The following is a 24,196-nucleotide window of genomic DNA, read 5'->3' on the forward strand; positions in this document are numbered from 1 at the left end:
ACAGCACCCCCCATGGCTCGTGGCACACTCACAGCAAACCCCCCACCCCTCCCACGGGTGGCTCACGGCTGACAGGAGGTCCGGTGACTGTTGCCTATTTTCCTGTCAACATTAATTACCATCACAATGGAATGCTAGTCGTCTTCTGTAAATAGGCCCCACTCAGGCCGTGCGATCTATCCCCTGAGCGGCGACGTCACTTCCAGTTTCTCACTGGCACAGAGAAACTGGAAGTGACGTCGCGGCTACGTGGGAAAGCACCGCCCATGTCCTACGACGGTGCCAATCAAAAAAAAGACAGTAAAGAATGACTAGTATTGAGAGTTTACATCCTTCTTAGAGAATCGCTCCCAGACAGTGAAACTAGAAACCTTCACCTCGGAAACCCGGGCAGTCTCCTGTGGAGTCCCTCAAGGCTCACCCTTGTCACCAGTACTATTCAACATATACATCTGCCCACTTCTCAATATCATCAGGAAGACCGATCTCTGCTTCCACTCATACGCTGACGACACCCAACTCTACCTTCGCATCAACGGACAAAAAGACCTTCATCAGCAATTACAGAAATGCCTCACTTTAATAGATGACTGGATGACCACTAGCTCCCTCAAACTGAACGGATCAAAAACAGAACTTCTTCTTCTACAAGCTAACAAAAATTCCAAAATAAAGACTCCGTGGACACCTCCCACCATCCTTGGACAGACCATCTCTCCAAGCACCAAAGCCAAGAGTCTCGGAGTCATTTTTGACTCAGGAATGACAATAAATGCACAAATAGGATCAGTGGTCAGCGGATCCCACCATCTCCTCCGCCAGCTACGTAGACTCATCCCCTTCATCCCAGAAGAGGACAAAGCGGCAGTTGTGGGAACAATCATCAATTCCCGACTCGACAACGCAAATTCGCTCTACGTAGGACTACCCCAATATCAGCTTGCGCGCTTACAACTCATCCAAAACACGGCGGCAAGACTGTTAACAGGAAAAAAACCCTGGGAATCCATCTCCCCATCCCTAAAGAGCCTACACTGGCTAACCGTGAAGAATCGGATCACATTCAAGACCCTCTGCCTTACCCACAAATGCATACAAGGAAACGCTCCACTATATCTCCGTGAGATAATAAAACACTACACACCGAATCGCAGTCTTCGATCAGCTAACCAAAACCTCCTTATCATTCCCAAATACCGCTACAAAGAAAAGGGAGATCAAAGATTCGCAGTCCAAGGACCTCGACTATGGAATGCTCTTCCAACCAACATCTGCATGGAAGAAAACCACCAGGCCTTCAGGAAAAAACTAAAGACCTTCCTTTTCTAGGAAGCTGACAACAGAGAATGCATCCAGCGCCTTGAGGCGATTCAGTTCGCATTTGCAGCGCTTTACAAATCATTCATTCATTCAGTCATTCAGAGTGTTGTGGTGCATTGCATTGTGCCACAATGCAGCACAAAACCCAGCAAATGAAGCATCTCGTCTGCAATCACGTGATTGCATTGACGTCACACTCCCCATAGTGCTCTGTGTCCAGCGCCCCAACACAGTGCACTTAAAGGACCTTTAAGTGGCTTTGACCACTTTCTAAACCACTTAAGAACTGGACGGATTTGCCCCCTTGATGACCAGGCCATTTTTTGCGCGTCGTGCGACATTGTACCAAAACCAAATGTATGTCCTTTATTTCCCACAAATAGAGTTTTGTTTTGGTGGTATTTTATCACCTCCTGTGGTTTTTTTTTTGCGCTATGAACAAAAAAAGAGCGACAATTTTGAAAGAAAAAATGTTTTTTTGCTATAATAAATATCCAAAAAAAATTAAACAAATTTCTTCATCAGTTTAGGCCAATATGTATTCTTCTACATATTTTTGGTAAAAAAAATTGCAATAAGCGTATATTGATTGGTTTGCGCAAAAGTTATTGCGTCTACAAAATAGGGGGTAGATTTATGGCTTTTTTATTATTTATTTTTTAATAGTAATGGCGGCGATCTGCGGTTTTTAGCGGGACTGCGACAATGTGGCGGACAGATCGAACACTTTTGACACTTTTTTTGTGACCAGTGACGTTTATACAGCGATCAGAGATAAAAATAGCCACTGATTACTGTATAAATGTCACTGGGAGGGAAGGGGTTAACACTAGGGGGCGATCAAGGAATTAAGTGTTCCCTAGGGAGGTGTTTCTAACTGGGGGGGGGGAGTATACTGACTTGAGGAGAGAGATTGCTGTTCCTGATCACTAGGAACAGCAGATCTCTCTCTCTCTATACCCCTGTCAGAAGGGGGATCTGTCTGTTTACATTGACAGATTCCCGTTCTGGCCCTCTGAAGAGCGATCGTGGGGGTCGGCAGACATCGCAGCCACCAGCCACACGCATTGGCTCCGGTGCCGCGCTGCGGGCCCTATCGCTCTTAAAGTGGCGGATGTACACCTACTGCAATTTGCACAGCCGTAATATAATGACGGCGGCTGGTCGGCAAGTGGTTAAAGTGGTTGTAAACCCTCACATATACCGAGTGAAGTGGTGAACAGCCTCACATGATACACAGAGATGAAGCAAATCTCCCTACATAAATTTTACATGTACATCTACTGTCTTCAGGTTTCTAGACTCTTTTGGAAAGTGCAGATTGTGTTAGAAATCTTTCTTCCTGTTACAGCAGTGGGTATTGAGTCTTGGTAAACACTGTATGTGAGCTGATTGGAGGAAAGGCACAACCCCCCCTTCCCCACACTCCACATAAGCAGAGGAACGTAGAAACTTGCAGAGCTGTACTGTGAATAGACAAGCTCTCTGCTTATCTGTCTCTAAGCTCCCTCCCGGTCACAAATTTCCAGCTGATTTTATCCCCTGTGTTGGAGAGCTTGTCAGACGTTATGCTGATAACAGAGGAACGGAGCAGCAGAAAGACACAGGACTTAGGGCTCTGGCGAGAGATAAGTAAACACTACAGATATGTGTTCCTCTGGTCAGATTGCATGAATGGGGTTTACAACCACTTTAAAAGCTGTATGTCTCCTCTTATGAGCAATTGATTTTATTTTAGCTATATACTGGATTGCATGGAGTTTCATAACTGATCACCAGGTTAACACATTGTACAGGGTTTACTATCTTCCTGTCGCCATGTACTGTGTATCTATTACAGGCTTTTTACCTCCTTTTATGTGCATGCCACTCAACTTATTTTACTCTCTGTCTGTATTGTATGGCATTTTGTGAAGATCCCGTTGCTTCCACATTGCATGTGGTTTATTCCCTTCCTTTGCATTTTGCCCTGCTGACCCTCTGATGGATCATGGCTTTAGCTTGCATGCCCACGATGCTGTGACATACCAAGCAACCTTTTGGATTTCCCATTGGCTGCCATACATACATGCATGCACATTTAATTTCTCAAATAAGGACATCTTCCTGATTGGATATGACACACTATTAGCATTAGCTACTATCCTGCCATCCCGCTACAGTAACTGACCTATGTTATGGTGACTGGCTGTGGTACGCAGCACTTTTTCATACTGTTACCATTTACTAGTAGAGAAAACTTCCCGTTTATTGATTTAAATGCACACTTGTATTAATTATTCAGGTAAAATGTGATGTTCAGGACAGTGCATGTAAACAGTACGTGTGAACTACTATGGGTTACTGCAGTTTGGTGTGGTGGCTGCATTGTTTTCCCTATTTAAGTGTTTTGATTTTTTTTTTTACCTGTTTTCACCTGGTGATCTGGCCAGTTCATACCTTTTGTATTAGAGTGCCCTCACTCTGGAGGAAGGAGCACATTGGGCACATCTGGACAGCAGCATTGTCAGACTGGAGGAAGAGGAGTGTTAGATGTACTAGCAGATTTAGACACACTAACAAACTGTAGCCAGACTTCAGCTCACATATAAGCAGTTTTCTTTTTCCTTTTGGGATAAATAAAAGCTGACCATTGAGAGCACCTCTGTCAGTGTTAAATAATTTGTCTCATCCGTGTAACTGTTACATCTGCAAGAGAGCTTGGTTTTTTGAAACGCATCAGACTTACTGGCTAGGTCACCAGGTGAAAAATAAGATAAAGAAAGTCTAAAAAAGAAATCAAATGCAGCCACCACGTCTTAAGACTTGGTAAGCTGCAATATAACCACTTGCCGACCCTGTCAGGTGTACAATCTGTCCGCCGCAATATCGCAGTCCCGGTGTAAGTCCCTGATCGTTGCCATTACTAGTAAAAATAATAAATAAATAAAAATAAATAAATTAAAAATAAATTAAAATATCCCATAGTTTGTAGACGCTATAACTTTTTTTTGCGCAAACCAATCACTATACGCTTATTGAGATTTTTTTTTTACCTAAAATATGTAGCAGAATACATATTGGCCTAAGCTGATGAAGAAATTTGATTTTTCTACTTTTTTTTTTTTTTTTTATTGGATGTGTTTTATAGCAGAAAATTGTCAATCTTTCTTTGTTTATAGCGCAAAAAAAAAAATCAAAACCCAGAGATGAAATACCACTAAGCATATTCTGTTAAAATGGCCCATTCAAAGTCCAGACCTAAATCCAATTGAGAATCTGTGGCAAGACTTTTGTCAAAGAAGAATGGGCAAAATGTCACTCTCTAGATGTGCAAAGCTGGTAGAGACATCCCCAAAAAGACTTGCAGCTGTAATTGCAGCGAAAGGTGGTCCTTCAAAGTATTGACTGAGGGGGCTGAATACAAATGCACGCCACACTTTTTTCACATATTTATTTCATAGGTCCCTTTCACACGAACGGACCTTTCAGGTCCACCTGTCCTTTTGTTGGCGGACCTGAACGGGCGCTCCATGTAAGGCTATGGAGCGACGGATGTCAGCGGTGACATGTCCGCTGACATCTGATCTTGCAAAATCAGACAGATGGCCCTATGTTTACATCCGTCCCTGGTGGATCGGATCGGGTGAGATCTGATGAAAACGGACACAGGGCCATCTTTAATTTTGATTGGGCCCTGGGCAAACATTTTCTTGGGGCCCCCCCTCCATTCTGAGACATACAAAAAATAGCAGGTAGACTCAAAATCAGTTTACTGCAGCAGTACATGCAGCAATTGCAATTGTTTGCCAGAGGTTACAGCCTATCATTACTGCTCAATGGCTGGTTTCTAGAGGTTACAACACATAATTTCTGCTTGCCGATTGGTTGCTAGAGGTTAATGTACGTTATTAGCGCTCACTAATTGGTTGCTAGGGGTTACAGCACATCATTAGCATTTACTGATTGGTTGCTAGAGATTAAAGCAGATCACTACTTGTTTGCTGATTGGTTGCTAGAGGTTCATGCACATCATTACCTCTCACTGAGCAGTGGAGCAATCCCAAATAATTGAGCAAGTAAAGGGGCACATTAATACACATACTACAGGAGACAATCAGAGACTGCGGACATACTGCAGAAGACAATCAGAGACTGCGGACATACTGCAGGAGATTACCAGAGACTGCGGACATACTGCAGGAGACAATTAGAGACTGTGTACATACTGCAGGAGACAGAGACTGCGGACATACTGCAGGAGACAATTAGAGACTGCGGAAATACTGCAGGAGACAATCAGAGACTGCGGACATACTGCAGGAGACAATCAGAGACTGCGGACATACTGCAGGAGACAATCAGAGACTGCGGACATACTGCAGGAGACACACAGAGGCTGCGGACATACTGCAGGAGACAATCAGAGACTGCGGACATACTGCAGGAGACAATCAGAGACTGCGGAAATACTGCAGGAGCCAATCAGAGACTGCGGAAATACTGCAGGAGCCAATCAGAGACTGCGGAAATACTGCAGGAGACACTCAGAGATTGCGGAAATACTGCAGGAGACACTCAGAGACTGCGGACATACTGCAGGAGATTAACAGAGACTGCGGACATAATGCAGGAGACAATCAGAGACTGCGGACATACTGCAGGAGACAATCAGAGACTGCGGACATACTGCAGGAGACAATCAGAGACTGCGGACATACTTCAGGAGACAATCAGAGACTGCGGAAATACTGCAGGAGACAATCAGAGACTGCGGACATACTGCAGGAGACAATCAGAGACTGCGGAAATACTGCAGGAGACAATCAGAAACTGCGGACATACTGCAGGAGACAATCAGAGACTGCGGACATACTGCAGGAGACAATCAGAGACTGCGGACATACTGCAGGAGATTAACAGAGACTGCGGACATACTGCAGGAGACAATCAGAGACTGCGGACATACTGCAGGAGACAATCAGAGACTGCAGACATACTGCAGGAGATTACCAGAGACTGCGGACATACGGCAGGAGACAATCAGAGACAATCAGAGACTGCGGACATACTGCAGGAGATTACCAGAGACTGCAGACATACTGCAGGAGACAATCAGAGACTGCGGACATACTGCAGGAGACAATCAGAAACTGCGGAAATACTGCAGGAGACAATCAGAGACTGCGGAAATACTGCAGGAGACAATCAGAGACTGCGGACATACTGCAGGAGACAATCAGAGACTGCGGACATACTGCAGGAGACAATCAGAGACTGCGGACATACTGCAGGAGATTACCAGAGACTGCAGACATACTGCAGGAGACAATCAGAGACTGCGGACATACTGCAGGAGACAATCAGAAACTGCAGAAATACTGCAGGAGACAATCAGAGACTGCGGACATACTGCAGGAGATTACCAGAGACTGCAGACATACTGCAGGAGACAATCAGAGACTGCGGACATACTGCAGGAGACAATCAGAAACTGCAGAAATACTGCAGGAGACAATCAGAGACTGCGGACATACTGCAGGAGATTACCAGAGACTGCGGACATACGGCAGGAGACAATCGGAGACTGCGGACATACTGCAGGAGATTACCAGAGACTGCGGACATACTGCAGGAGATTACCAGAGACTGCGGACATACTGCAGGAGATTACCAGAGACTGCGGACATACTGCAGGAGATTACCAGAGACTGCGGACATACTGCAGGTGATTACCAGAGACTGCGGACATACTGCAGGAGATTACCAGAGACTGCGGACATACTGCAGGAGACAATCAGAGGCTGCGGACATACGGCAGGAGACAATCAGAGACTGCGGACATACTGCAGGAGACAATCAGAAACTGCAGAAATACTGCAGGAGACAATCGGAGACTGCGGACATACTGCAGGAGATTACCAGAGACTGCGGACATACGGCAGGAGACAATCAGAGACTGCGGACATACTGCAGGAGACACTCAGAGGCTGCGGACATACTGCAGGAGACAATCAGAGACTGCGGACATACTGCAGGAGATTACCAGAGACTGCAGACATACTGCAGGAGACAATCAGAGACTGCGGACATACTGCAGGAGACAATCAGAAACTGCGGAAATACTGCAGGAGACAATCAGAGACTGCGGAAATACTGCAGGAGACAATCAGAGACTGCGGACATACTGCAGGAGACAATCAGAGACTGCGGACATACTGCAGGAGATTACCAGAGACTGCGGACATACGGCAGGAGACAATCAGAGACTGCGGACATACTGCAGGAGATTACCAGAGACTGCGGACATACTGCAGATTACCAGAGACTGCGGACATACGGCAGGAGACAATCAGAGACTGCGGACATACTGCAGGAGATTACCAGAGACTGCGGACATACGGCAGGAGACAATCAGAGACTGCGGACATACTGCAGGAGATTACCAGAGACTGCGGACATACTGCAGGAGATTACCAGAGACTGCGGACATATGGCAGGAGACAATCAGAGACTGCGGACATACTGCAGGAGATTACCAGAGACTGCGGACATACTGCAGGAGATTACCAGAGACTGCGGACATACGGCAGGAGACAATCAGAGACTGCGGACATACTGCAGGAGATTACCAGAGACTGCGGACATACTGCAGGAGACAATCAGAGACTGCGGACATACTGCAGGAGACAATCAGAGACTGCGGACATACTGCAGGAGATTACCAGAGACTGCGGACATACGGCAGGAGACAATCAGAGACTGCGGACATACTGCAGGAGATTACCAGAGACTGCGGACATACTGCAGGAGATTACCAGAGACTGCGGACATACTGCAGGAGATTACCAGAGACTGCGGACATACTGCAGGTGATTACCAGAGACTGCGGACATACTGCAGGAGACAATCAGAAACTGCGGAAATACTGCAGGAGACAATCAGAGACTGCGGAAATACTGCAGGAGACAATCAGAGACTGCGGACATACTGCAGGAGACAATCAGAGACTGCGGACATACTGCAGGAGATTACCAGAGACTGCGGACATACGGCAGGAGACAATCAGAGACTGCGGACATACTGCAGGAGATTACCAGAGACTGCGGACATACTGCAGGAGATTACCAGAGACTGCGGACATACGGCAGGAGACAATCAGAGACTGCGGACATACTGCAGGAGATTACCAGAGACTGCGGACATACTGCAGGAGATTACCAGAGACTGCGGACATACGGCAGGAGACAATCAGAGACTGCGGACATACTGCAGGAGATTACCAGAGACTGCGGACATACTGCAGGAGACAATCAGAGACTGCGGACATACTGCAGGAGACAATCAGAGACTGCGGACATACTGCAGGAGATTACCAGAGACTGCGGACATACGGCAGGAGACAATCAGAGACTGCGGACATACTGCAGGAGATTACCAGAGACTGCGGACATACTGCAGGAGATTACCAGAGACTGCGGACATACTGCAGGAGATTACCAGAGACTGCGGACATACTGCAGGTGATTACCAGAGACTGCGGACATACTGCAGGAGATTACCAGAGACTGCGGACATACTGCAGGAGACAATCAGAGACTGCGGACATACTGCAGGAGATTACCAGAGACTGCGGACATACTGCAGGAGATTACCAGAGACTGCGGACATACTGCAGGAGATTACCAGAGACTGCGGACATACTGCAGGTGATTACCAGAGACTGCGGACATACTGCAGGAGATTACCAGAGACTGCGGACATACTGCAGGAGACAATCAGAGGCTGCGGACATACGGCAGGAGACAATCAGAGACTGCGGACATACTGCAGGAGACAATCAGAGACTGCGGACATACTGCAGGAGATTAACAGAGACTGCGGACATACTGCAGGAGACAATCAGAGACTGCGGACATACTGCAGGAGACAATCAGAGACTGCAGACATACTGCAGGAGATTACCAGAGACTGCGGACATACGGCAGGAGACAATCAGAGACTGCGGACATACTGCAGGAGACAATCAGAAACTGCGGAAATACTGCAGGAGACAATCAGAGACTGCGGAAATACTGCAGGAGACAATCAGAGACTGCGGACATACTGCAGGAGACAATCAGAGACTGCGGACATACTGCAGGAGATTACCAGAGACTGCAGACATACTGCAGGAGACAATCAGAGACTGCGGACATACTGCAGGAGACAATCAGAAACTGCAGAAATACTGCAGGAGACAATCAGAGACTGCGGACATACTGCAGGAGATTACCAGAGACTGCGGACATACGGCAGGAGACAATCAGAGACTGCGGACATACTGCAGGAGACACTCAGAGGCTGCGGACATACTGCAGGAGATTACCAGAGACTGCAGACATACTGCAGGAGACAATCAGAGACTGCGGACATACTGCAGGAGACAATCAGAAACTGCGGAAATACTGCAGGAGACAATCAGAGACTGCGGACATACTGCAGGAGATTACCAGAGACTGCGGACATACGGCAGGAGACAATCAGAGACTGCGGACATACTGCAGGAGACAATCAGAGACTGCGGACATACTGCAGGAGATTACCAGAGACTGCAGACATACTGCAGGAGACAATCAGAGACTGCGGACATACTGCAGGAGACAATCAGAAACTGCGGAAATACTGCAGGAGACAATCAGAGACTGCGGAAATACTGCAGGAGACAATCAGAGACTGCGGACATACTGCAGGAGACAATCAGAGACTGCGGACATACTGCAGGAGATTACCAGAGACTGCAGACATACTGCAGGAGACAATCAGAGACTGCGGACATACTGCAGGAGACAATCAGAAACTGCAGAAATACTGCAGGAGACAATCAGAGACTGCAAACATACTGCAGGAGATTACCAGAGACTGCGGACATACGGCAGGAGACAATCAGAGACTGCGGACATACTGCAGGAGACAATCAGAAACTGCGGAAATACTGCAGGAGACAATCAGAGACTGCGGAAATACTGCAGGAGACAATCAGAGACTGCGGACATACTGCAGGAGACAATCAGAGACTGCGGACATACTGCAGGAGATTACCAGAGACTGCAGACATACTGCAGGAGATTACCAGAGACTGCGGACATACTGCAGGAGATTACCAGAGACTGCGGACATACTGCAGGAGATTACCAGAGACTGCGGACATACTGCAGGTGATTACCAGAGACTGCGGACATACTGCAGGAGACAATCAGAGACTGCGGACATACTGCAGGTGATTACCAGAGACTGCGGACATACTGCAGGAGACAATCAGAGGCTGCGGACATACGGCAGGAGACAATCAGAGACTGCGGACATACTGCAGGAGACAATCAGAGACTGCGGACATACTGCAGGAGACAATCAGAGACTGCGGACATTATACAGGTGATGGTCAGAGAACTTTCAGCAATGCACAGCTTTACAGTTAAATAACAGCTCAGGGTTTAAACAGTCAGGCATTTTATGGTTGTAAGGACATACCTGGCCAGCCAAACTTACTACATACATTCAGGACTGTGGGCGGGGCTTCCACTCTCTGCTCTCACTAAAGCAGCTGGGAGCTCCACTGATGCTTTGTTGGGGGGCCCACATCACCCGTGAATGGTCGTCCCGATGACAGCTTTGCAGAGCGCACAGAGGACATGGGAGGATGTATTCCGCACTAGCCAGCTGAGAGGGGCGGGGCCGGGAGCTCCACTGACGCTCTGACCCCGCCCACGTGCAGCCTATGTACTGGGAATAGAGCGCCTGTAGTGAGAGCCAGTGATCGGAGTGGGAGTGTCATTGGAGCTCCCGGCCAGAAGCTCCACTGACACTCGCACTCCGATCACTGGCTCTCACTACAGAAGCTCTTTTCCGAGTACACAGGCTGCACGTGGGCGGGGTCAGAGCGTCAGTGGAGCTCCCGGCCCCGCCCCCTCACAGCTGGCTAGCGAGGAATACATCCTCCCGTGTCCTCTGTGCGCTCTGCAAAGCTGTCATCGGGGCCCCAATTCACGACTAGCGCGGGCCCCCCAACAAAGATTGGGCCCTGGGCAAGTGCCCCGTTTGCCCTGCGCTAAAGACGGCCCTGAACAGACATGCTGTCCATTTTCATCCGATCTCTCCATGGCGACCAGCGGCGCTCGACAAGCCTCTCCCCGCTCAGTGGGCAGAGAGGGACCTGTCATCCGCTGGCTCAGCGGAGATCAACGGAGAGATCTCCTGCTGACCTGGCGGACTCCGTGGCTGGCAGCGGATCCACCTTGTGTGAATGAGGGCTAAAGAATGTTATCATTTTCCTTCCACTTTGCAATTATGTGCCACTTTGTGTTTGGGCTATCGCATAAATCTATTTTATTGGGATTTTATGTTTTTTGGTTGTAACATGTGGAAAATGTCAAGGGGTAGGAATACTTTTTCAAGGCCCTGTACATACATAAGTAATTAGTTGTATATGAGATGTAAATGCATGTATACAAAAACAAAACAACCTGCCCCCTGATGGCACTGCATGCTGACATTAGGTGTGTGTGGCTGGCATGTGAGATCTGATTGCAGCCCCCCAGTGCAGGGGGTGAGATCTTAGAAATAAGAGCTGGATCCCTGGCAGAAGGATGATAGAAGTGTTGGTAGGTGGAGCATCCCTACCCCAGTCCCTCCTCATTCCTACCCCAGTCCCTCCTCATTCCTACCCCAGTCCCTCCTCATCCCTCCTCATCCCTGCACCCACACTCGTTCGCCTCTGCACTGCAGATTTCCTCCACAAAAGCCAGCTCCACCGGCTGCTGATCCTGGTGATTGTATTGGAGAGATCGGTCCCTGGTGCTCCCACTATTGGTGTCATTGATGGGAAGGATCCTGCAGTGAGGAGCCCATAGAGATCAGCAGCTGTCAGCGGGCTGTCATTGTGCCTGTAGCCTGGGATCGGGACTCCTCCATGAGACAGGAGAGGCTGAGCTGCAGCGGGAGGAGAGGGGGACGATGCTTGAAGAGACAGAACGGAGGAGGAGGAGGAGGAGGAGGAGGAGTGGGGAACATCCTGAGCAATGTGCTGAAGAAGAGGAACTGTATCTCTAGGACCGCACCGCGCCTGCTCTGCACCCTGGAGCCAGGTGAGTGGGCAGCTTCTATCACACGACCTGGGGGGAGGGGGGGGCTTCTCAGGTCAGGCAAGGAGGGCGATCTGGACCCGTCTACACTTAGTAATCTTGGCTTAACCCTGCATTGTACTAGTAATCGGATCAGGGGCATTGATGGGTTTCTGGGTGCTAATCCATTGTAGATACAAGGAGCTGGAAGGGATTGATGGGCCGTGTGTTAGCACTGATTGCATGACAATGGCACACTATGGCGGGGGAAGGATGGAAGGTGTGCGCTCTGTGCTGTGCGCTCTGTGTATTCACTCATCGTTGTCTAGCTGGAGATCTCTGATGGGAGAGTGACGTCATCCGGCTGTGCTGGGATCTGTGCGGGATCAGCACTGGACAGTGGACAGCGCCCTCCTCCTCCCCTCTACTCTACTCTACATGACACCCCGATTCTCCGCACACCTTCACATCCAGTCCTTCTATTTATCTATAGAGAGCCTTTACATACATCACATCACTACCTGTCCTCAAGGAGCGCCCAATCCAAGGTCCCTATGGATATCTACACATTAATAATAGTCCTAATGTACATCTGTCTATGTGAGTTAGGGACCTTAGATTGTAAGCTCCTTGAGGGCAGGGACTGATGTGAATGTATAATATATGCAAATGGTTAGCTCTATATAAATACCTGTAATGCTACTATTTGCACATATTGCACATTCACATCAGTCCCTGTTCTCAAGAGCTTACAATCCTAAGGTCCCTAACTCGCATGGATATATACAGTGCATTTATAAGAATAATAATCATAATGTACATATATCCATGTGAGTTAGGGACCTTGGATTGTAAGCTCTTGAGGGGAGGGACTGATGTGAATGTACAATATATGCAAATGGTAGCATTACAGGTATTTATATAGCACTATCATTTGCATATATTCATTCCCATCAGTCCCTGCCCTCAAGGAGCACACAGGATATATACACATTATTATTATTATTAATATTATTATATTTTTTATAGCACCAACAATGCACACAGTACTTTTTACATATACTTTACATTCTCATCAGTCCCTGTCCTCAAGTAGTGCACAGGATATGTACACATTATTATTATTATTAATAATATTGCATATATTTTTATAGCACCAACAATGTACACAGTACTTTACATATACTATACATTCCCATTGGTCCCTGTCCTCAAGGAGCACACAGGATATATACACATTATTATTATTATTATTATTATTATATTTTTTATAGCACCAACGATGTACACAGTACTTTACATATACTTTACATTCTCATCAGTCCCTGTCCTCAAGTAGCGCACAGGATATGTAATTATTATTATTATTATTCCATATATTTTTATAGCACCAACAATGTACACAGTACTTTACATATACTTTACATTCACATCAGTCCGCGCCCTCAAGGAGCTTACAATATAAGGTCCCTAAGTCACATGGATATATGTACATTATGATTATTCTTATTTAATTGTATATATGTGAGATGGGGACCTTAGATTGTGCTCTCCTTGAAGGCAGGGCCTGATGGGAATGTAGAATATATGTAAAGTACAGTGTACATTGTTTGATGCTATATAAATACCTGTGATAATATGTATATATCCTGTGTGCTTCTTGAGGACAGGAACTGATGTGACTGTACAACCAATGTAAATTGTCGGTTCTCTATAGATACCAGTAGTAGTAGTAGTAACAGCAGTAACATTACAGGTAGTAACAGTAGTAACATTACAGGTATTTTATATTGTGCTAACCACTACTAACATTATTCCAGGTATTTATAGAGTACCAACAATTTATATATGTTGTACATTCACATCAGTTCCTGTCCTCAAGGAGCTTACAATCTAAGGTCCCTAACTCACATTGATATATATACATTATGATTGTTTTTATTATTATTATTATTTGGATGTGTATATGTTCATGTGCGTTAGAGACCTTCGATTGTGCTCTCCTTGAGGGCAGGAATTGATGGGAATGTATAGTATATGTAAAGGTGCTAAATAAATACCTGTAATAATACTAATGTGTACATATTCTGTGCACTTCTTGAAGACAGGGACTGATGGGAATTTACAACCTATGTAAATTGTCAGTTCTCTATGAATACCTGTAATAGTGTTAGTAGCAGTAGCATTGCAGGTATTTATATAGAGCTTACCACTACTAACATTATTACAGGTATTTATAGAGAACCGACTGTTTACATATGATGAACATTTACATCAGTTCCTGTCCTCAAGGAGTGCACAGGATATATACACATTATTATTATTTATTATTACAGGTATTTATATAGCGCCAACAAATTTACACAGTACTTCACATATACATTACCATCGGTTCCTGCCGTCACAGGGAGCATGATCTAAGGTCCCTATTTCACATGAACATATACACATCCAAATAATAATAATGTACATATATCCATATGAGGTAGGGACCATAGATTGTAAGCTCCTTAAGGGCAGGGAATGTATAATATATGTAAAGTGCTGTGTAAATTGTCAGCTCTATATAAATACCTGTAATACTATTAATAACAACATTATTATTACAGGTATCTATATAATGCTGCCAATTTACATATATTGTACACATCAGTCCCTGCCCTCAAAGAGAGCACAGTTCAAGGTCCCTAACTCACATTAACATACACATCCAAATAATATTAATAATGTACATATATCTATGTGAGTTAGGGACCATAGATTGTACGCTCCTTGAGGGCAGGGACTGATGTGAATGTACAATACTGTATATGTGAGGCGCTCTGTACATTGTCAGCTCTATATAAATACCTGTAATACTATTAATAATATTATTATTACAGGTGTTTTTATATAGTGCCGACAATTTACATATATTGTACATTCACTCCAGTGACTGTCCTGACAAAATCTAAGGTCCTTACATGCTCAATTAATATTTATTATTATTATTACAGGTATTTATATAGCACCAACAATGTACACATATAGTAAATTCACATCAGTCCTTAGCTTCATGCAACACATAATCTAAGGTCCTTATGTAGTAGCAGTAGTACCAACAATTTACGCAGAGCTTTATATATTTATTGTATGTTTACATCAGTACCTGTCCTCAATCTTGCTAAGGTCCCCATTATACATGCATACATACAGTACATACATACATATTCTTTATTACTACTACAGGTATTTATACAGTACTGAAAATTTACGAAGAGCTTTAGGTAGCGATTTACAAAAATTTTAAAAATTTTACATTTACATCAGTCCCTACCCTCAAGGAGCTTACAATCTAAGGTCCCTATCTCACATACATACATATATATATATATATATATATATATATATATATACCAAGGCCAATATAGATAGAAGCCAATTAACCTACCAGTATGTCTAGTGTGAGTTTGGAAGAAACTGGGTATCCAGGGAAAAACCCCACACAAAGCACATACAGACTCAGTGCAGATAGTGTCTAGGTTGGGATTCAAAATGAACATCCTAGTGCTACTCCAAATACACTAATCACTAAACCACTGTGCTCCCGCAAATAAAAAATATCCCTAAGGTGCTCTCTGCATTATCAGCTGTAGTAACCTCTTTGTCTTTTGTTGCTTTTAATTTGCTGGACCACTAAACATTTTTTTTTTTTCATATTCCAGGGGTAGACACAAAATTGAAATTTACCTTGGAACCTTCCCTGGGACAACATGGTTTTCAACAGGTAATGCTATTGTACAGCTGTCTAGCAGCAATTTTATTGGCTAAACCAGCCTTTCTTAAATATTTCCCTCCAAGAACCATTAAAGCTGAACTCCAGAAGTGATCCTAATTGTATACCTCCATTGGTCCAACTTGGACTAATGTAATTATGCATAGCTCATACCTGAGGGACCACTGGAGAAAGCTGACAATCACTGTAGTCGGCTCTGCTACAGTGATGACTGCAGCCGTGACGCAGGTTTGGGATGGAACCTTTTAATCTGTGCTGATAAAATGTTACAAGCAGCTGAATAAATAGTTTAGGGGTTTGGAATATGTGTGTGTATGTGTGTGTATGTATATGTATATGTATATATATATATATATATATATATATATATATATATATATATATATATATATAAAAGATAGAGAGAGAGATTCTAGTTGCACAAAAGTCTTTGCCTATGTAGTGGATAAGCTACACTGAGCCTTAATTTCACACATTTAGTTTGGAAATGTACTGTCTTTTTCACTAAATGGTAACATATTAATAAGCACTGTTTGGAACTGGGTGCATTACTGTATTAGAAAATTCTAGCTCATTATTTAAAAATGGCAGGCATAAATAATGTATTATCCTTTAGAGTGTTGGTCCTTACTTTTTATAAGAGCTTGTAATTTACTGGGACACTCATAGTACTGTTTTCTGTGTTTCTAGTGGTACGATGCTCTCAAAGCTGTTGCCAGACTACCCACTGGAATACCTAAAGAGTGGAGGAGGAAAGTAAGTGCTTGTTAACATTTTAAATACATTTATATAGCAAGAGTAGTCTGTGCAGTGCTTTAAAAAATAAAGGGAGACAGAACAATTTCAATACAAGATGGTTCGGTTACAAGAGGGGTACGTTAAAATTACAGTTAAATTAACTTGCTTTTATTTTACCGATTTTCAGGTATGGCTGACACTTGCAGACCACTACTTACATAGCATCTCTATAGACTGGGATAAAACTATGCGCTTTACGTTTAATGAAAGGAGCAATCCTGATGACGACTCAATGGGAATTCAAATTGTCAAGGTAATACTCTTCCACAATAGCTTTTAGTGTTAGAAAGAGATGACTGTTTACTTTTTTGTGGACCTGGGCCTGATCAGTGTATGTTTGTTGCTTCAATAGGAGCCTGAAAACGTAGAACTGTTATTTTGATCTGGCCATGTCACTCCCTCTACCTACACGTCATTACTGTGGTGGTCAGCCTCAATGTTTTCTTTCCTCTTGCATTATGGGTAGTTTTGCATAAGTGAGTCCTTTTGGTCACTGGGAACCCTGAAACTGCTGGAATGCATTAGGATTAGGCCATCCAGTTGCTGACAATTTCCTGATTGTGTAGCGTGCTGTTCTAGGAACATTACTTCCTGAGTTTTGTGAATATGTAGGCCTGGTATCTCTGCTACAGTCTGGGACATGGGGGTTGCTTTGCACAGAATCATGTGACAAGATGCTGTAGGTTCAGCAGGAAACTATATAAGCCGGTTGTTAAAATAAAAACAAATAATATTCAATATTTGCATTTTAAAGTTTACAGAAGCCTGGTTAAACTTGCTGACTGGTGATTCCTATTAAGTTGTCATATCTGTGTTGCAAAAACAAATTCCAAGACCATTCTAGGAAAGTTTTAATCCACATACAGTGTGTGTGCGCATACATGTATAAAATTGACATGTATTCATTTTATTGATCTACGTCAGGGATATGCAATTAGCGGACCTCCAGCTGTTGCAAAATTACAAGTCCCATCATGCCTCTGACTCTGGGTGTCATGCTTGTGGCTGTCAGAGTCTTGCTATGCCTCATGGGACTTGTAGTTCTGCAACAGCTGGAGGTCCGCTAATTGCATATCCCTGATCTACATTAACCAAAATGTTGGTTTGTTATGTGGTAAAAATTAAGTACACCCCTACATTTATCACCATTTCAAATTCATGAAATTAGAATCCGGTGATCCAGATTAACCGCCAAAGATTAAAATCTCTTTAGGGTGCAGGTAGATGGAACCTGTTTTATTTAAACCCAAGGCATCTAGGGTCTGGTGTTCATGTTGCTGTTGTGTGCGGTGTCATCATGCCAAGATCAATAGAGCTCTCTAAGGCCTCAGTTGTGGATGGCTATGAGTAAAATCTTTTGATGGTAAAAGCAGTCCCCAAGAACCCCAAAATATCACTGTGGGTTGTTCAGGTAACTCTTACTATAGTTGAAATCAAAGTGCATGCGTCTACAGTCCTAAAGAGATTGCACAAATTCAACCTGCATGAGAGGAATAATAAGAAAAAGTCTTTGCTATCTAATAAGGACATTAAAGCAAGATTGCAGTTTGCCATTGTACCTATAAGCAAAGACCGGGCCTTCTGGAACAATGTGCTGAAGACTGATCAATGAAAGACTGAAAGACTTTGGTCACATTAACAGTAGACACGTTTGCTGCAAACCAACACAGTATTTCAGGAAAAGAGCTCCATAACAACTTTGAATCATGATGGTGGAAATGTTATGGTTTAGGGTTGCTTTGCTACTTACGGGCTTGGACAGCTCATAGTTATCAATTCTGCATCATATCTAATTGTGCTTGTTGAGAATGTGAGGCCATCTGTCCAAATGTTGAAGCTGAACTGTAAATGAGTCTTTCACTACAACAATGGTTCAATGCACACTAGCAAATCCACCAAGAAATGGCTTAAAAAGAAGTAACAGTGGGTTTTAGACTGTCCTAATCAAAGTCCTGATTTTGATTTCTATTGACATTTTGTGGGGGAATTTTGTAAGTAAAGTTCATGCAAGGATACCTACAAACCTCTTGCATTTATAAGAATTTTGAGTGGAAAAGAGGCCAAAAACATCACTGAATCAATCTTAGAAACTGGTGGACAGTTATATAAAATGCCCAGAAGTCGTCATTTCTGCTACAGGGGGCAATACCAGCTTTTGATGCCAAGTGTGTACTTTTTGTCCAGTACTCCATTAGGCTACATTCGCACGGCTACTGGCCCTGGTGCGAATGAAAGCGGCTGCTGATTTTGCCACCTGTGAGCGGCTAGCTGCGGCCGTCAAGCCCCGTACATGTCAATGATCGCTTGGCCGCGGCTGCAGCTGTGATCACTGCAGGTGACTGTGTGGATAGCCAAGGATAGCTGCAGCTACAAGTGACCCATCATTGAAGTGTTAATTTCATAGACGAAAACATTGACGAAACTGAATTCCATTTTCGTCAATGAATGAAAATGGAATGAAAATATGAGGGAGGGACGTTTACCAGTGTGAATTTATGGTTTCCTCGGAGCTCCACCTGTAAAGCCTGTGAGTGTTTCCCCTCCCAGCAAACAAGATAGTGACTTAGGCGTGCTTAGCACTTTTTACATCATTATAGACTTCCTCAGACAATCATCCAGAGCACTGTGTGCATTACAGGCCTTCTCAGACAGATGACTGCCCAGAGAACTGTGCAGCATTTACAGGCCTCCCAACCACCCAGAGCACTGTGTGCATTACAAACCTCCTCAGAGCGCTGTTTAGCATTTACAGGCCTCATCAGACCACCGTCCAGATCACTCTGTAGCATTTACAGGCTTCCCGACTGTCCAGAGCACTGTGTGCATTACAGGCCTTCTCCTTAGACCATCATCCAGAGCACTGTGTGCATTACAGGCCTACTCAGACCATTGTCAAGAGCACTGTGTGTATTGCAGGCCTCCTCAGACCACCGTCCAGAGCACTGTGCATTACAAGATTCCTCAGACCACCATCCAGAACACTGTGCAGCATTTACAGGCCTCCTCAGACTGCCGTCCAGAGCACTGTGCATTACAGGCCTCCTCGAGCAACTGTCCAGAGCACTGTGTCCATTGCAAGCCTCCTCAGACAGTCCAGAGCACTGTGTGCAATGCATTACAAGCCTCCTCAGATTGTCCAGAGCACTGTGTGCAATGCATTACAAGCCTCCTCAGATTGTCCAGAGCACTGTGCAGCATTTACAGGCCTCCTTAGACCACTGTCCAGAGCGTATAGATTATTCAAACCTTAATACCATAAATATTAACATATTAGATTTTTTCACTCCAGGAGTAAATAATGAGTCTGGAAATTCTTAAGAGAAATCCTTAAACAATGCATTACAATTTAACTAAACCCATTAGATTTTAATCGACTAAATACGACTAGAACTATAATGGCATTTTAGTCAAAAGTCTATGAATAAAACTAAATCAAAATTTGATGCCAAAATGAACACTAGTAGCTAGCCGCTCACAGGTGACAAAAACAGCTGCAGATTCCTGCTGCTGTCATGGGCAGTGGGGACTAATCAACCCGGTAAATGTAACCTTACATCTGTTGATATTTTTGTTAAATACAGTTTATTAATTGATATCATAAATTCAATTAAAGGGTTATTTTTCTTGCATTTATATTCAAGTATATCACCTTTACCTGTAAGCACTGCTAGAATGAAAATCTAATGTTTGCCTGTTCAATGTTTTTTTCTTTTTAGGATCTCCACAGAACTGGCTGTAGTTCCTACTGTGGACAGGAGGCAGAACAGGATAGAGTGGTACTTAAACGGGTTCTTTTGGCCTACGCCAGATGGAACAAGTCAGTTGGCTACTGTCAAGGGTTTAATATTTTGGCTGCACTCATCCTGGAAGTAATGGAGGGCAATGAGGGTGATGCACTTAAGGTATGTACAATAATTCTATTGTTTTATCGTTAATGTGGCATCATTTTACTTGTTTTATTTTACACACAGTTTTCAATGCTTGCAGTGTTAATGGATTAAGATACTATTTGAGTACTATTGTACACAGTATAGCTCCAGCTTTTGCCAAGTGTTCTTAGCATCACACCTGCCATGTGTATACATCACCAAATATACATTTTAGCTTTTACTTCCTGCCTATGTGAAAAAAGATATCATGATGGCTTAGCTGCGGCTAGAACAGAAATGATTCTAACGAATATAATATGTCTGCTAAGAAAACTCCCTGGATTCTCATCAGAGATGTCTCCTCCTCTTGTCTGTGCTAGGCAGATGGCCTGCTATTGCTACACTGATTGTCATACTCTGTACTGATCTTATTTTCTATGTAGAACTCGTCAACGGAAAAAAAAAAAAAAAACTGCAGCTGTTGGAAAAAAGCTGATTGCCATCTACCTCCTTCTTTTTTTTTTTTTAGTAATGTAATCAGACATAAAATGTCCGAAAAATCCTTGTATGTTCAGTATACATGGATTGTGTGTTTTTGTTTTTTATATATATTTAGCATTTTGGAAAAAATTGAAGGTATAAGAGACACAATGAATGCATCTATGTTGTCAGTACATTATTAAATGTGTGTTTTTTTTTTTTATATATTTAATGCAAGCAGTGTAGGTACCTGAACTGGATTTGGAATCAGACTCTTGCAGTCTGCTATGTAGTCTGTACAGCAGGATAGAGAAGCAGTACAAGGAACCCATCAGGTGTGCTGTGCTGCAGTTCTAGGAGCATGCTGATACAAGGAGAGAGCAGAGTTACAGCGAGAGGTCATCAGTTTGCTGCTTCTTTTACTTTTCAGTCCCACGGTGTGGGTGGGGAGAAGACTTGTAAGTGAAAGTGAAACTGTAGTGGAGAAAGTTCAGGTCCCTTTCAGGGCTGTATGGACATAAATACAAATCCTTTGGCAGTTGAATCAACTACTATATAGAGTATGTATTTCCTCTGTGTATTTAGTGGTTTGTCCAGAGTCCAGCTTTTAACCGCAATAAAATAAAATAAAGCAAAGTGATCTGATAAAAATGTAATTTAACGGCATCTTTTTATAGTGTATATTTCTTCTTGTTCAATTTTTTTTTTTTTGGTCTACAATTATACACAATAATCAATCAATAAGAAATAACCTATTATGCATCTGTTAAAACGTGAATTTGTATCTGGTCCTACGGTCATTGGCAATGCTGCAGTGATGCTTGGTGCAGAACAATGTACTGTAGACATACTATATTTTTCCATAGCACATCTGATGGCAACATAGATCATCACAGTGCATTGCATTGTGTTGCTTTGTGGAGACCTGAATAGAGTGTCCTGTATTTTTTTTGATGGGCCTATAGAAGCAAGTGGGTATGGTTGCATGCAAATGATAAAGGATTGAAAGGGCCATGATGGTGATATCTGCAAAAAGACGATGGCTAGGAATATACTTTGTTTAAAGTATATATAGATATATCTATATATCTATATCTATAAATATATATATATATATATATATATATATATATATATATATATATATATATATATATATATATATATAATAGATAGATCTAATTTTTTTTTTTTTTTTAAAGGATGAGTTAATCTTTGGAGCATGCCACATGCTACACGCGTTTTTAGGGTGTAACTTGCTCATAGCCTCCCCCTCACCCTCTGAGCGCTCCTCCTTCCTGTTACATCGGGCGGGGCTTCCTCTCCCCGCACCCGCTGTCACAATTTAAAATTAGAGCGGCTGCGTAGGGCTCCGCCTGCACAGCCTAGTCATTCATTCACAGCGATCTGTGACTGAACACTACAAGTCCTGTCTGCCACTGTGGCAGACGACTTGTAGTTCTCAATGAATTGAGAGGGTGCTGATGAGCACCCTCCTAGTTCATTTACAAGCCCTACAGCTTTCTAACTGAAAGCCTTTGTCTACAGGAGTCTGACATTGCACTTGCCATCCGCTGATTGTGGGTACAATGCTTTGCAGGCTCCTTTAAGGGGGGGGGGGGTGTTATGTGCACTTTTTTTTTTTTTTTTAAATAAGTGCATTTAATTTTTCACATTAGAGGTGAACAAGTGGTTCTATATGTTGCACGAAGACACACAGACTTACTTAATAATTTAGAATACATTTTCATTTTTGCTATGTACTTTCTTAACCATTAGACCTATAAAATGTTTTAAATGATCATAAAATAGGTAAAGCTTTAGGTTGGCAGACATTGGTGCATTTGTAGTGCACTGTCATAGTCTGCACAACTGACACCATTTCCTCTGTGGAGACAGTGCTTTTCTTTTAATAATTCACAGATCGCTGCTGCTCCATAATTCAAAGAAAGCTTTCACTAGTCATCTCTGTTCATTTCTTCAAGGAAGGATGTATGTAACCTCTTTTTGAGCAAGTAAGGCATATCCATAAATGAATATTGATTTAACTTCAAACATCTTTTTTATCTCATTGATAGTCTTCATCTATGTAAATTATTTAATATGTCTCCTCCCTTTCCCATAAAACAACAAAGCTCAGTTCATTAGAAGTAATGCCAAGAGCTGCACAGCCCTGGGAGGATGCAGCATGTTCTCCCTTGGGGCTGCTTTCCTCTCTTATAGACAGCACACCAACTAAACTCAGTGTAAGGATTTATCAATATTACCAGTAGATGTTGGCTGTAATGCTCAATGGGGGAGCAGCGTTGTGTTCTCTTAATCTGGACTACACCGATGCCCCTCTCCTCGTATCTATTACATAAGGAGGATAGAATATGTAGTTCACAAAAGGTAGCTGGGAAGGCTAATAACATTGTTTAGGATTTCTGTTTAGTACACAGAAATGTGTAAGGACATTTTTATCAAGATCAATAGGTATTTTTCTGTACTTGCAGAAAATGTACCTAGTCTGAAAATTTTGCAGCCATCACATCTAAGGACATGTCAGCTGCCTAGACACCGTAATAAGTAAACTTAAAATACATGACAGGGCAGAATTAAAAACATGTAGTTTTTGTGCACCAAGTGGTGTCAGCTGTCTTTTTTGCTAATCCAACCAAAACACCCCTCTTTCCTATTCCCCACCCAAAACAACCATCTTTCCTATTATCCACAACATAGAGATCGATCATTACATCTTGTTCCTCATCTACTAAAGTTAAGGGCATTTAACCCTTGTAACGCTGGGTTCATTTTTAGAGTTTTTCTATTATTTAATAAAGTGGTCACTGTTTTGCATTAGGTTGCAGCTATTACTAAGCCCATTACTGCCCCTT

General features: G+C 43.4%; 1 protein-coding gene across 4 annotated transcripts in view; it reads left to right on the plus strand.

Annotated features, from left to right (window-relative positions):
* Positions 1 to 24,196, plus strand: part of TBC1D30 (TBC1 domain family member 30) — a 133,678-nt gene that overhangs the window by 82,629 nt on the left and 26,853 nt on the right. For 2 of the 4 annotated variants that reach the window (XM_073620124.1, XM_073620125.1), the window contains exons 1-5: positions 11,984 to 12,422; positions 16,103 to 16,164; positions 16,864 to 16,929; positions 17,099 to 17,224; positions 20,688 to 20,873. In XM_073620124.1, coding sequence (XP_073476225.1) covers positions 12,248 to 12,422; positions 16,103 to 16,164; positions 16,864 to 16,929; positions 17,099 to 17,224; positions 20,688 to 20,873 — 615 coding nt within the window. In that variant the 5' untranslated portion in view covers positions 11,984 to 12,247. Of the gene's footprint in view, positions 1 to 11,983; positions 12,423 to 16,102; positions 16,165 to 16,863; positions 16,930 to 17,098; positions 17,225 to 20,687; positions 20,874 to 24,196 lie in introns of those variants that run through there. The other 2 variants (XM_073620121.1, XM_073620123.1) reach the window with 1 other exon arrangement.

Source organism: Aquarana catesbeiana, linkage group LG03 (assembly GCF_042186555.1).
Source record: "Aquarana catesbeiana isolate 2022-GZ linkage group LG03, ASM4218655v1, whole genome shotgun sequence".
Classification (NCBI taxonomy): domain Eukaryota; kingdom Metazoa; phylum Chordata; class Amphibia; order Anura; family Ranidae; genus Aquarana; species Aquarana catesbeiana.